Source organism: Balaenoptera acutorostrata, chromosome 7, assembly GCF_949987535.1.
Source record: "Balaenoptera acutorostrata chromosome 7, mBalAcu1.1, whole genome shotgun sequence".
In the NCBI taxonomy this organism is placed as follows: Eukaryota; Metazoa; Chordata; class Mammalia; order Artiodactyla; family Balaenopteridae; genus Balaenoptera; species Balaenoptera acutorostrata.
In genome coordinates this window covers 66,187,794-66,202,284 of record NC_080070.1, presented here as the reverse complement: position 1 = coordinate 66,202,284, position 14,491 = coordinate 66,187,794, and the positions used below count along the sequence as shown (strand labels likewise).

General features: G+C 30.5%; 1 protein-coding gene across 5 annotated transcripts in view; it reads right to left on the bottom strand.

Moving 5' to 3' along the window:
• Window positions 1–14,491, bottom strand: part of PHF14 (PHD finger protein 14) — a 207,456-nt gene that overhangs the window by 64,775 nt on the left and 128,190 nt on the right. For 2 of the 5 annotated variants that reach the window (XR_009008864.1, XM_057550201.1), the window contains exon 17: window positions 748–865. Coding sequence is in view for 4 of the 5 variants with exons in the window: in XM_057550201.1 (XP_057406184.1) it covers window positions 748–865 (118 nt within the window). In the remaining variant the exon portion in view is untranslated. Of the gene's footprint in view, window positions 1–747; window positions 866–1,623; window positions 1,654–1,690; window positions 9,784–14,491 lie in introns of those variants that run through there. The other 3 variants (XM_057550199.1, XM_057550200.1, XM_007191748.2) reach the window with 3 other exon arrangements.

The window sequence follows — 14,491 nt, the reverse complement described above, 5'->3', positions numbered from 1 at the left end:
ATTACAATAGACACTTAACTTCTGTTGTCTATTTAAAGAAGAGTTATTTGATTAACCCACAGGTGACCATACTGTCTTAGTTCAAATATAATTAATATTTCTGTCAAGTAAGTCAAAGCATCAGGGGTCCAGCTATTTACTCACACACTTAAAAAAAGCATATAATAATCTTAAAATGTCGATCGTCACAATTTAAGGTTATAATATTGATATTCAAAAGATTTCAACAGTTTATTATTGGAGATAAACTACGAAACAACCTTATTAGATATTTCATCCTTTCTACTTATCTAAAATAATTACCAGAAAAAAATTTTAGGATATAAAAACTAGTTTTCTCAAAGAGCAAACCTTATAGAACCTTCACAATATACCTACTATATCTTAAGATGAGTCATCTATAAAATTAAATTGGATTTTATTGGTTATTCCCTAGGGGTGGTAAATTAGCAGAGGGTGACTTTTTTGGCTACTAGAGAACTATTTAACATGCTACAGTAATATAGAGAATACACAAAACAGCTAAAATATTTCATAGAGAAAATTTATATAATTCAGTAGAGCTCTTTACTCCTTAATTTAAGGGCAATAAAATCATCAAGGCAATATATTCTTAAAGTGCATAGAGTAAACTGTTGGTCCTTCATATTCCAATTCTCTTTAAAGTTAGGAAGCTGTTGGTGAGATACAGAAAAGCTATCAAAATAAAGAGAAACAACACTTTTTCTTATAAGTTTATCCCCTTACCTTAGAAGATGAAGAATCACACTCCTGACATATCCATCCATAGCCTGTTTGTTTAGGAGACTTTTTCAAAGGAGGATCCAAACAACCAAAATGGTAGCACAGTCTGCATTCATCACACCTGCAGGGTAAACAGATTTACAGTATATTTACATAATATTAAAAAACACCTTTTTCAGAGAAAAACAGCAAACTACTGTATATTTCAACTGTAACACTGTTAATTCTATCCTTAGCTGACAAGATTATTAAATTAATGTTTATGAAAAAGACAATCTAAACCTGAAATAAATGCTTTAGGAAAAACAAAATACCAAAACAATAAAATAAACAAAACAAATATCATTCAGAACATTTTGATAGTAGAAATGTTAACAGCATAGGAATAAATTTATATGTATAACCCTATGTGTTCAAAACTAACAAACATTAACATTTTCAATTTTGAACTTCAATAATAATCACTTGCCCATTAGATGGTTTTAAAAGTAATATAAGATACATATAATTTAAGATTATGAATTCAATCTAATATATTGTGGTTATTTAAAAAAACTTTTAAATCTAATGAATTCTACTAGGCTACACTAAGCTTAATTCTATACAATTGATATACCTCATCACTCTCTTTCTCTAAGTTAAGGTAGATTGTAAATAAAATTTCTAATGTTTATAGCATGCTAACATAATCTACAGCAAATAAAAACCATTCTAAGAAGTTTATTTTCTAAAATATAAATTTTCTCAAAAATTTACCTGTCACTTTCAGTGCAATTGGTTTTTCAAAGTACCTCCTAGTACATTTTAAAGCTTATTAACAAATGTTTTGATAGTGTCTTTGCCACCTATGATGTACAAAATCTAAGAAAACTATCATACCTATTCTTCGTTTCAGACAATCTCATCCTGCTGACAATGAAGAAAGATCTGTATTATTTCAGTGTTTTTTAAAAAGAATTTTGCATCAGTTGGAATAACAAGACCAAAATTTAACAACAAATAACAAAGATGTATACATTTTATAGAAAGGGTTATATTCCTCTTATTCTTTGTGCTTTTTTGTAAGTTAAAAAAATAATACTTTCTCCAAACCAATCTGTCACATTCTCTTTATATATAGTTACTCTTATTGATTTAAACCTAAAAAGTTGAGGAATCCATAACTAAGAAAGGAGGATATTTTATAGGACATATATTACTTAAAGTACAAAATTACTCTTAAATAACTTTTATTAGAAAAAAAGGAGAAGGAGTTATTGTGATAAACAACATGCAAAGAAAAGCAATTTATTTTCACAATAAAGGGAACTATAAATCTACATTTATAGTAAAAATTTCATGTCATGCTATAAAACCCAATCTCCCAAAGACCCATTTCAGAAATCAAAAGTTTCAGAAAATTTAGCAACTTAGCTAAGTTATTCAGGTATAAAGAAGTTTAAAACACAATTATGTGTCTTAAGTTTAGGCACTCCTTCCTCTACAACTTCCTTCTCATAAACCAAATAAACTTATGTACTTTTCCAAAACCCTTCACTTAGACTCAAGAGATGGACTTGAATAAAAATGTTTACTATAATAATTCTAGCTATACAAAAAAATCAAATCAAATAGGAATAACAAACAGTACTTTATTTACTGTGCCAATATGACAAATAAACCATCCAAAAATATATTTAAAAGCACTTAAAATGTTTAAATACCTGTTGTTCTAGTATTAAGAAAAAGTAATAGATAATATATAGCTAACATCAAACATTACATAAAACTAAATGGCAAGCCCACAAAATTTTGTTCTTCTCAATTCAACTTATTTACCCTTCAATAGTTAAAACTCCAATTACATTAAACACATAGTTAGAGGACCCTTCAGAGTATAAGCATTTATGAGTTATGAGAAGGTTGAGATTTCTAGTTAGCTGAGGGTGTATTCCTTCAAGCATGGAAAATAGTATTTCAGTCATCTTTAATGGGAAATTTAAAGAGAATCACATTCTTTGCTTCATCAAGGAAATCCATTAAATATAATTTACTCTATCTTTATCATTCCAGGGTCACAAGTACGAGTAATAGATGCTGCTACATGTCTAACAGTGTGACAGCTTTTTGTGTTTGGATATGAGTATCATCAGTCTGCTGTTCTGTTTGAATTCTTGTATTCAACTTTTATAGGTCCTCCTCACTTGCTTAAAAAATATCAGTCACTACTTTCTGACATTGTCAGTGTTATCTGTCTAAGCAGGATTTCCCCGACAATAAGTTTAAAAAAACATGAAAATGAGAACTACTAAGTACATGGACTCAATTTGGGTTAACTATAGTCTTTTTTGCTTAATTTAGGGTTTTTAAGCAAGTTTAGATTGCCAATAATCTGGGCTTTTGATAAGTGAAGAGTTATAGTATTAATGCTTTCCTAGTTTATATCAAATTACAACCTAATTACTGCATATTTACTTTATAAGTCTGTGCCATAATAACTTGCAAATTATGGTTTCTTGTGTACAACTAGAGTCAAACACTATGATGAATATAAAGGTGAATCATAATTCATTACCTTTTACCTTCATGTACATGTGGTTCTTGCTGGTGTGTGTGTGCATGTATATGTATTATGTATATGTACATATATATATTTCAAGCTAATAAATTAAGAACAAGTTTGCTACATTGATATAGTTCAAATTTGTAGCTGATTTCAATTAATTGTAAACTCAAGTTATCTTTCAGCTCAATAATAAATGCAAAAGGGAAAAGAAAGACTTTATATGCTAGATTTGTTAGAAGATAATGTTGAAGTATATGCCATTTGGAAATGACCTAATCCTTACTGATTCCTTCATTAGTGATACTTTTTAGAATGACTTAGTCTACACATGGAACTCATGTACTAGTGATGGGTTCCAGAGGAAAGGAAGAATTTGCTTGTTAGAATCAGGGGTGACATGGGAGTTCTCTCAAGTTATAGCTCACTCAATGGTAAATAAAAACTGTAATTCCAAGACTAAGTAGCAAAAAGGAGTAGTTAATACACTTAGGAACTGCCAAAATCCAGGAGAGGAAAAAACAAAAACAAAAAGAAAAAGAAATAACCTAATCTTGAAATCAATAACTCTGTTAATAAACAAACATATAAATATTAGCCTTTTCTAAAGATGACTAAAATTATTTCCACGTGGAAAAAATATAGTTGTTTCTACACTAAAATATTTAATTGAATAAATCTATAGCTTCATGTGCTGGTAACAAAAATATCCTGAGTGATACAAGGGAACTCCAGCAGAATTTGCAAGAATTAATTCACCATAGACAAATGTAAGAGATGCCATTAAGAACCCTAGAAATCAAAGAGCAATTTAGATGGTAAAAATAGTGAATAATTTATTTCATGCACACACACACCATTTTGTAAACTTTAGCAAATTTTGTCAGTCAACAAATTATGGCTAAGTTACAAATATAGATCATTTTAAAAACTCAAAAATCAGAAGCTCATAAGGATCTGCAATCATTCTGCTACCTAAAAGCTGAAATAGAGTTGAAGTAGTTATTGATCAAATTATTATTTATGACCTCTACATCTACTTCTTACATATACTTGGAAACACGTAATTACAACACATAATATAGTACATATTTAATGTATCAAAATAATAAATCTTGTGCAAAAGCAGTCATTGACCCACAAAAGCAGTGATATAACACAATATACTTTATTAAATAACACAAATGTCTATGTAATAAAAACAGACTATTATACCAATAGCACATATATTAAATAGGACGACAATGTCTTAAAATATTAAAAGATAATATAAAACTAACCTATAAAGATACACTATGTTTTTTAATAAAATGCAAACTGGATGCTTAAAGAATATCCTCTAAACATCTAATAAAACTGTACACATTAACATATTATGGGACATTCTAATATTACAATTTTAAGTGAGATAAAATAAATCTCATCTATAAGAAAAGGAAACCTCATTGTTTAATTAGATTCTTACTAAGTACAACTTCCTAGGCATCAGATTCATAATGGATACAGATGTCAATAATAAAGCAGCTATATGTATACGGTCTTTTACACATTCATTAAACAAAATGCAGTGACCAAATAAACATAGTTCTATATGTATTTAAAATACTTACTTAGATATGGTTAAGTATAGCACCCTAGACATAGAAGAGGAAGAAAATGATTTATGTTCATATGTCCTATGATCCATGGGAGCAATCAGTCATGTGTTTATCTGATTACTGAGAAGATGCACACAAGTAAAAAGAAACAACTTATTTATTTCTGTCTACACTTAAGAGACAGGCCAGTGTTCCAAAGTGTTTCTTAAATTCTCTTAATTTCCAATTGATAATTTCACTAGAAGAGTACACTAAATAACTACTTTTCAAAACTAACCAAAAAAAAAATGCACCTCCTATATATATAATTTATAGCCAGATGATCAGCTAAATTTCAGGAAAAAGAGAAATCCACAACATGGGACTTGAAAAGTAATGTACATGTTTTATGACCAGGTTGATCCATAATCATAGCTATTTTTTATGTCAATGAACATTTGATTTAGGTCCCTTCCAAGTCTATATAGAGTAATATAAAGAACCGACCTTGAAAATATATACTGTTACATCCGTTCAATTTAAAAAAAAAAAACTCACAACTAAGTATCAAGAGAATTGATGGGTTGGATTTTCTTACTTTTTCATCATTTCTATGCAAAAATTCTATAGAAGAATGACCAAAAGAATTGGTCTTAATATTACTTACATAAAATCTTACTAGCAACTGAAACACCTACACAAATATATTAACCAGTAGTGACAGACTCTTTCACTGAACAGTAGCCAATTATTTCAATTATTCCTTTTAACAGAGGGAGAAAATGCAGGTTTGTGGCCCATGAGTTAAATCACTTTTAAAATAATACAAGCTTGCACAAAATTCTGCACTCTACCAATATTAGAATAACATTTAATATCAATAAAGGCAAACTTTATTCCTTTTTACAACACTTCTAGTGCAAATCACCTATATGAGCATTTTCTAAATAATTAGAAAATATCTTTTATATGATAGTTCACAAATAAAGGCTAATGTGGAGGTCTTGAACATATTTTCATTAATGTCACTAAAGGCTCATCACATGCAATAATGAATGAATGAGTGGTAGGAAAGACAAAAATATTCTTTAAACATTAAAGTATATTAACTGGAAAAAATATTTGGATAATTATTGAAATCCAAATTCATGTTTAATGATCACTTAAATAATGGGATCAATTCAGCTAGCTACATCTGCAGTAGTCAAGTTACAAGATTAAAAGTGAAAGGCAAAACTAAAACATGAAATAAAAGAATTCATATAAAAATACACAATAAGGTCAAGTACCTCTTAACAGCATGAGAGAATGATTAGACATTTTCATACCTGAAACACATCTGCTTTGTTCTTTAATAAACTGATCTCCATCTGCTCATGCCCTTGGAAATATTTCAGCAGTACAACCTGCTGTGCTCAAGCCCCACATAACTGTATTTCCCTGCTCATAATTAACTAATTATTCTCTAATCAATAGTGTAGATCTTGATTTTACAACGTAAATCAGATAAATGAGATAATGGCTGGGGGTCAGTCTCATTTTATTCACAAAGCCCAGCATGAACATCCAGTTTCATTATATCTTATGTACCTGAACAGCAGTGAATCTTACAGCAGGCCTGCAGAAAGTCTTAAGACTGTGTACTGGGAGAAAGAGGTCTAATATGTTTATTTTTTTTAAAAAGTATTTGCAAAGCATGTCTATCTCAGAAATATTTTTAATCGCAATCCTTAGTATTATGTAAATTGATAAAGTGTTGACTGGGTAGGAAAAACTTTCTGCCTTCATATGCCATGCAACTCTAAAGCTGAGTCTCTTAAACAAGTTTTAATTGTCAAAATGATTTCAGAAAGTTTAAAGAAAAATTAGTAATATTAGTATTCCATTCTGCTACAGAATCCTTCTGAATTCCTTGAATAGATTTTGGTGAAATATTAATAAAATATTCCCATACTGAGAATCAAGTAAAACAGTGGTAAGTTTTGTCAAATAAAGAACATTAAGTGTTTAAAAAGAGTGATCTGTTAAGTAATAGGATGTAAAAACAGGGAAATAGGATAATGAGTGTGAATATTCTTATTATTTATTGGTCAGTGATCTATTTTTAACATTATAAATGTAAAATCAGATAAACACTCAAGAAACACACGAATAACAATGATATATAAATGATAAATAAATTTCATTTACAAACAAAATGGATTAAGGTTAAGGCTAAATTTTTGTTTTCATGTTAAACATAATCCTAATTTCAAATCTTTTCCTAACAAAGGAATTAGTGAATTATGGACAAAGGCTATGTTCCTTGATTAATTTCTGTACCTAAAATTGTGCTGTCTCCAAAATAGGTATAAAATAAACACCTGTTTAACTAAACTTATGTATAATAAAGAAGTTATACTCTATGTGCTGTAAACTACTATAATCTCTTTTACCTAGAAACAAGTATTTTTGAAAATTTAAGGGCCCTTTTAACAAAATTAAAGCCACATTCAATCAATGTCAAGCACAACACCATGATTCTTTTGAAAATATTATATACAAATGGTTCTCAAAGGATGTCCCTGGCCAGCTTCAGCATCACTTGGGAACTTTTAGAAATGCAGATTTTCAGGCCTCATCCCAGACCCACTTAATCAGAAACTGCAAGGAGAAGTAAGAGGGAGTAAAATGAGGAGGAAAATAAGGAGGGGAGTAGGTGAGCAATCTGCTTTTAAACAAATCCTTGATTCTGATGTACTATAAAGTTTGAGAACCACTGCTATCTATATACTGCCATGTCGTTCTTCTTGTAGTTCAGAGTTATTTATTTTACTTCTTGATATTTCAGTGTTTTTTTTCTTTCCCTATCATGCGACAAATAACCATCATTTACCTGTCGGACTGTTTTCTCTTATACATGTATGTAAAGTATGAACTATTTAGTGTATATTCTCTTGACATACACATTAATATCTCCTTTGAATAACAACTGGACCAATTACAGAAAAGGGTTAATTTTGTACCATAGAAATATGAGAGTGTCTAGGAGATTATTAGGAGAAAGTGTTTCATTCTACTCTCTTCAAAAGTTCTACTCCAAATACACATTTGCAGGACCAATGATCTTATGAATATACGTGGTTTATATTCGTGATGTGTGACAAAGATTCTTAGGGCTAGCACCAAATATGGAACCATATATCCACCACTGAAGAGTAAGATGGAGAATGATGATAATATGGTATTCTAAATAGAACCAGGTGGAAAGGACTTTGATTAATAGTGTCACCAAAACCACAAGGTTTAATGATTTTTCAAAAAAAATCTAAAATAAAATGACCACTAGTAATATCTTACCATATATCAAAGGAGAGTCAGGTCCAAATGCACTAGCATATTCTTTTTTAAGGAAATGGCAATCTGACATTTTTCTTAAAATCAGCTGGAGTTCAGCAATAGTAATAACTACCAACTTTTTCTTAAGCTTATGCAGTGATAAATAATGAGTTCTTTTTCTAAAAAAAAAAAGCCTACTGGTTTTGCTACAGGTTATTAATATTTTTCCTCCAATGTTAGAAGGTCTTTCAATAAGTTAATAATCTCAGTTTATACATATTTTATATACATACTGCTTTAATTAAATATCCAATAATATGGTTCCTTAGTATAACTAAAGATTACTAGCATACAGCAACTTTATATTTATACTTGCTTTTAATTATCTATAACATTTCCTACTCTATTCCTAATGTTTAAACTATTTTCAACGCCACTATACCTGAAAAGATGTCTCAAACCACATTTATAAATCAGGAAATTCCAAGAGACATGTTGACAATTTACATGTATATATGTATTTCAATTTCAGCAAAGAGTCTCTTCTAAATCAGTTCAAGATGAAGTGATGAAATATTCAACATATTTCTGTCGTTGATTTAAAACTGGTTCATTAAAGCTTGAAGACCAAATTTTAATTCTGTAAACCTTTGGAAAGATACAAATGTTGATGAAGATCTTTCAGTTGGCAGGTTGTATAGTCAAAAGCTTTGTATCTCTCTCCTTATTTTGTAACCTCATACTTAAGGTTGAGAAAAATAAAATTATACTGAACAGAGAAAGTTCGTATTAAATCAATAAAGAGTGAATAAATTTGGTTATTACTAAAAAATATCTAGAGATCAACACAGATATATTCTCATTTACAAGCTTAAGATCTGAAGTTGTAAAAACTGCATGCTACTAATATTAGTGCTTTCACACTAGAACTAATGAGTCAAAACTAGAATGGCATACGCTTTCACAAGTCTTTCACTTTTGCTGAATATTATAAATAGAAGTAACATTTAATATAGTCTACAGTTGTTTCCCAATGCAGCATTTCATATATGAATATATGTACTAAGTTGGATGAAACAGAATAGCAGACTAATGGAATGCATTCTCTTTCTTGTTTGTTACTAGATTTGTTCAACAACGAGTAGCACATTGCATGTAAGTCCCACAGGCTTCCATAACTCTCAAGTCCAAATACTGTACATCATTTGCCAAAGAAGCAAGAGGGGAAGACATTACTTAATAGGACAATTCTGACAAGACATTATCTAGTATTTTTCAACAATGCACATATCAAATGTTTCTGATTAGTGCAAAAAAAAAAAGTTGAAGAAGAAAAAAAGGAGAAAAAAATCCACACAGGCAAATTAACTGCCTTGTCAGTCCAAGTAACAAACCAATCAATTACATTCTATCCAAACCTGACAAGCAAAGGCAACTTTTTGCAGTGATAAGCTTATGGGAAAGACAAGATAGCTGTTCTCCTTTACTTTATATACTCTATTGAGAGTGTTATCCACATTTTTAAAATCACACTTATAAAAGAGGTTTCCAGGATTGCCTCCGAGGATGAGCAGTGGCAGAGTTGGGTCTCATGAAGGGTATCTACACAGTAAAGTGATAAGAAAAGAACATTAACATTTAAAGATCACAGCAGCTCTGCACTATGTCTTATGAAACACACTAACAATACCATAGTAGATTCAAATAACATATGATCTGGTCCAAAGAGATAGATGCCCTAAACCTAAATGCCATGATCTTGTAAAGGTTCTTACTAGTTGAAATGGAACTATTTTATCATTTGAAACACTGAGTTGCCTCTTGTATTATTATTACTTTTAGTTGTCACAATAAATCTATCTTACTAAAACAAAAAAGAAACTATAAAAATGATGAGGGGTTTGCATTTATATAAGCAAATATGTAATTTGATTAATAGATGTTTTAAATAATAGCAGTTTGCTATTTTTTCATCAAATATGTCAACTTAACAATGCTTGAGAAAGCATGCAATATACTGAAAACAAGCACACCTAATCAGTACATTACAGGACTGGTTCTACTCAAGTACAGAGTCTCAGGGAGGAAATGTTCGGATGATTCTTATTCCCTGGGCCTATACTGCCTTCCTTTTTTTAAAGACTATATTGGAAACATTTGGTTACAATTATGAAAAGTATATCCCTAGCTAGCTATTTTAGTAGATTTGTGCAACAAAAGTGACAGAGAATACACCTCACTGTAAAGACCTGGTCATTGATTATAAAACACTAATTTTGCCCAAATTTTCAAGTCATTCACTTGCATTTATTTTTCAAAACTTTCTTTAGTGTTTCTTGTATTTACTTCCCTACCGACGCATTTTCAGAGGAGAAATTTTAGACGCCTAGTGATTAGAAGTAACTTTCTTTTTGATTGTGGAAAACAAAATTTTATCATTTCCTTCAGATATTTAAATCTGTGTAGATGAAGTTAAATTACCAACTAGTCACACATCATAGAAAAAGTTCATTTCAATATTTAAGTATTAGAGAGATGTGTTTAATGCTTCTAAGTTCTACTGAGAAAAAGAAAGTGAAAAGTGGCACAATCACAGATAAATAAAGCACTACTATGGCATCGACGAGCTACCATGCCAAACTGAATAACCTCCAAAGAAAGGAAAAATAAAATTGTACAAGAAAAAAAGAATATAACGTGAAACAGTTTTCAGAGATATGTACTTATCAACATATGAGAAGTAAACAGAAAGAACAGAATTCCCTCCTTGAGTAACAAGGAAATAGACAGGAAGAGCTGAATTCCCTTGTTAAATAGTCACATGTGCTAACTTTTCTCAGTGCTTCAGGCTCCAAGTGATGAAATTTAAGCACATTCTAAATCTGATATTCTGAGAAGTGCTTTGCCTGCGGGTTAAGCACTACTAGATAAGCAAAATGAAAGAGGAAGCAACCACATCATTTACCACAGAAGTACATTTAAGTTTTAATTACACGCACAAACGATAGAGACTAGCAGACAACCCAAAGATTTATTTGTATTTAACACTGAGAGGAATGTAAATGTATATTGGGTTGGCCAAAAAATTCGTTTGGTTTTAAGTAACATTTTCACCAAGAATTTTATCGAACGATTCACTAACTGAATGAACTTTTTGGCCAACCAAATAGATACATTAGGTGTCACAGAAATCTACTTTAAATTCTAATTAAATCTAAATTTAACTTTGAAAAAAACTAAAAAGCTATAACTAATATTCTTCCATCCTAAAATTTCACTTAATATTCAGAGTAAGCAACATGACTTGTCTTGGCTACTACTACCTTCTTAGGACAAAATACTACTACGTGGTCTTTTATATCAGAGTTGAAGTCTTGGCTTTGTATTTATTCCATATGCTTCTAATAAGCTTACTTACAAATTAATGTAGAAAAAAGGGAATTAACTATTTTCAAAGGGCTTCCCTGATTCAAGCACCAATGGTCTGTTATCCTGTATAGCTGGATGCCTACCAAGAAGAAGCACCTACTTTTGCCCCAATGAAGTCAAATATGCTAAAGGAGCATAGTTTGGTGAGCAGTATGCCTAATGATTAGAGCATTAGCAACACAGTCAAGACTGCCTAGACTCAAAACTCTAATTCTACCACTTCCTAGTTGTATGATCTTGAACAAGTAATACTTCTCAATTTCCTCACCCATAAGATAGGGATAAAATCAATATCTGTGTAATAGAGTTTCCTTAACGATTACATGAGATAAACTATAGAAAGCATTAGCACATTGGCCCTTAATAAGCACTCTATAAATCTCGGCAACTAATATGAACAACAGTAAATTTATCAAACACTAGTAGTATTTACTGGAAGGAAAAAACTGTATTCTAATATATAACAATTTATATAACACAATTTCAATATATAATTGGAATAATTTCTATTTCATGATGCTTAGTGCCTCTGTACCTCAGTTACCTAATCTCCAAAATGGAGATGGCCATACCTCAGAGGACTGTTGTTAAAAACTGAATGAGATAATACACTTAGAAAGCAGAGAATAGAGCCTGGGATATAGTAAGCATCTAACACTAGCATTATTTTAATTTCCAGTTCATACAGACTTTTAACATTTCTATGGGGTTCAATTAAAATGTTAAAAATATGAGATTCTTATACATTATTACCTAGATATCAAAATCCATCATCAACTCCAAAATTTATATCCAATCTTATCTACAAATTCTAATTCCATTAATATGTCTATTTTATATGTCTGAAACTATAAAAAAACAACACAAATCAAAACCTTGTTATAGGAGGAACAGATGAAACAGGATGTTTCAAAAAACAAAGAAAGAAAAACCAGAAAAACAGTATAGTTGGTTTCTAATACTGGAAGCTGGATTATGCTTGTTTCATATGATTCCAAGGATTGAAATTATTAAGAAGAGATATGTTAGCTCACTTGGAGAAAGAAATTGCCAGTGGTCAGAGCTGCCTCAAGAGGGAATGGGTTACTTATACACTTCTATCCCTGGCAGTAGCTTTTTCCCTGTGGCTTATTAGTGATACTGAGCAGATGATTCAAGTGTCAAAGAAGAGTGAGATCCTTTTCAGAACTGTATAGTATTAATACTTGTTTTGAAATTGCTTTGAGTTACAAAAGTTACAAAATCTGGGGAAAAATTGAGGTTGATGCCTTCATTTTACAGATGAGAAAATGACTATAATGGTAACTTAATTCAAGGTCATTCATCTAGCCAGTAGCAGAACTATGGGTGGAGTCCCAGTCTTTCTTAACAACAGATAATCCCTTTTGTATAAGTTAACAAGTTAACAATATTACCACATTGCAATAGAAAATGAGTTTAAAATGACAAAAAATAAATTTTACTGAAAAATAAATGAGTGAAACGAGAAATATTTCATTGCTATATATGCTAGAAATTATGATGTTTACTACTCTAAAATTGCATACTCCAGAAATACCACACTTCACTATGTAATTAATGGTTACCATGTTCAGGCTTCTGTTTTCTTTAAATACAATTTACTTGTCTATAATGCATTTATTTTAAAAATAAAAAGAAAATTTAAAAATTCAAACACTGATAACATAACATAAAAATACTTATAAATCACACTAAGTTACTTAAAGGTTTAATGTTTTAATATAGATATGAAAATCAAAGAATGTCATACATTGAATATTAAATGTGTGAGGCAGGTTAGCTATTCCACATGTCTAACAAAATCATCAAATCAACTTAATTAAAAAGGAAAAAAATATACTGAATAAACATTTTCTTTTCAATCCAAATTTTATCAGAATACCACCTTAATAAGAAAGATTCAGTGGCAGCTTGTCTTTCATTATCCAAATATAAATATTTTGAATATTAAACATCTCTTTTCCAATTTTTACTAACAGAAAAGCATTCTTAAAATGTAACTTTTAAGTTGTTTCCTTCACAAGACCCAGTTTATTTTCTAATTTCCTCTTTGGAATCTAATCTCTTCATGATGTACAATACAGCATCAATTTAGTTCTAAAGACATTAACTAAAATCACTGATCACTGCTTTTTATAAAGCCAGGTCTAGGGCATAAAAGGGACACTCTTAGTGTTAGGGATGGCCGAGTAACTCCTAAGAACAGTGGTATAAAGCATTTAATTTTAAATTTTAGACTCTTTTACCCTGAATGGTTCAGTAAATGTTCAAGACAGCCTTGGAATAATTGTATTTGGAGAATAAAGAATAGCTGGGCTCAACAGAAAATGAAGAAGCAGGAGAATGCATGGCCTGCTCTGAAAGTTAGGGAGGATTCTGGTAGAATTTCTTCAATGACTGGAGTTCGGGTTTAGGCCCTTTAATCAGGCAAGAGAAAAGCCCAGAAGGTTGGAGGAATCAAGATACATTAGAGCTACAGAAAGCAGTTATACTCTAGCAATAAAAAATGTGGACAGCCAAGGCAAACAGAGTGGGATCCGAGGAGGCCTAATCAGAAGTGAGAAACATAGAAAGAAGGCAAGAGGAAACACTGAAGCAGCTAAGGTGTACAGAATAACATCGTAGAGAACAGTGTAGACACTGAGAAAAGTCTTAAGTAAGCCGAAAAAATGGGAAAAAAAGAAATGGAGATCAAGAAATGTTATGATGGAAGATGGTTCCCCAATTACTCTGATATTTTTAGTTTTCAAATAATGCACAGCAGGTGTATTTTTTTAAATTTTAGAACAAAATTATTAAAATTATATGAATAAAAGTAAATATACTAAGATGCTATAAGATCATAGCGATTCAAACTTTT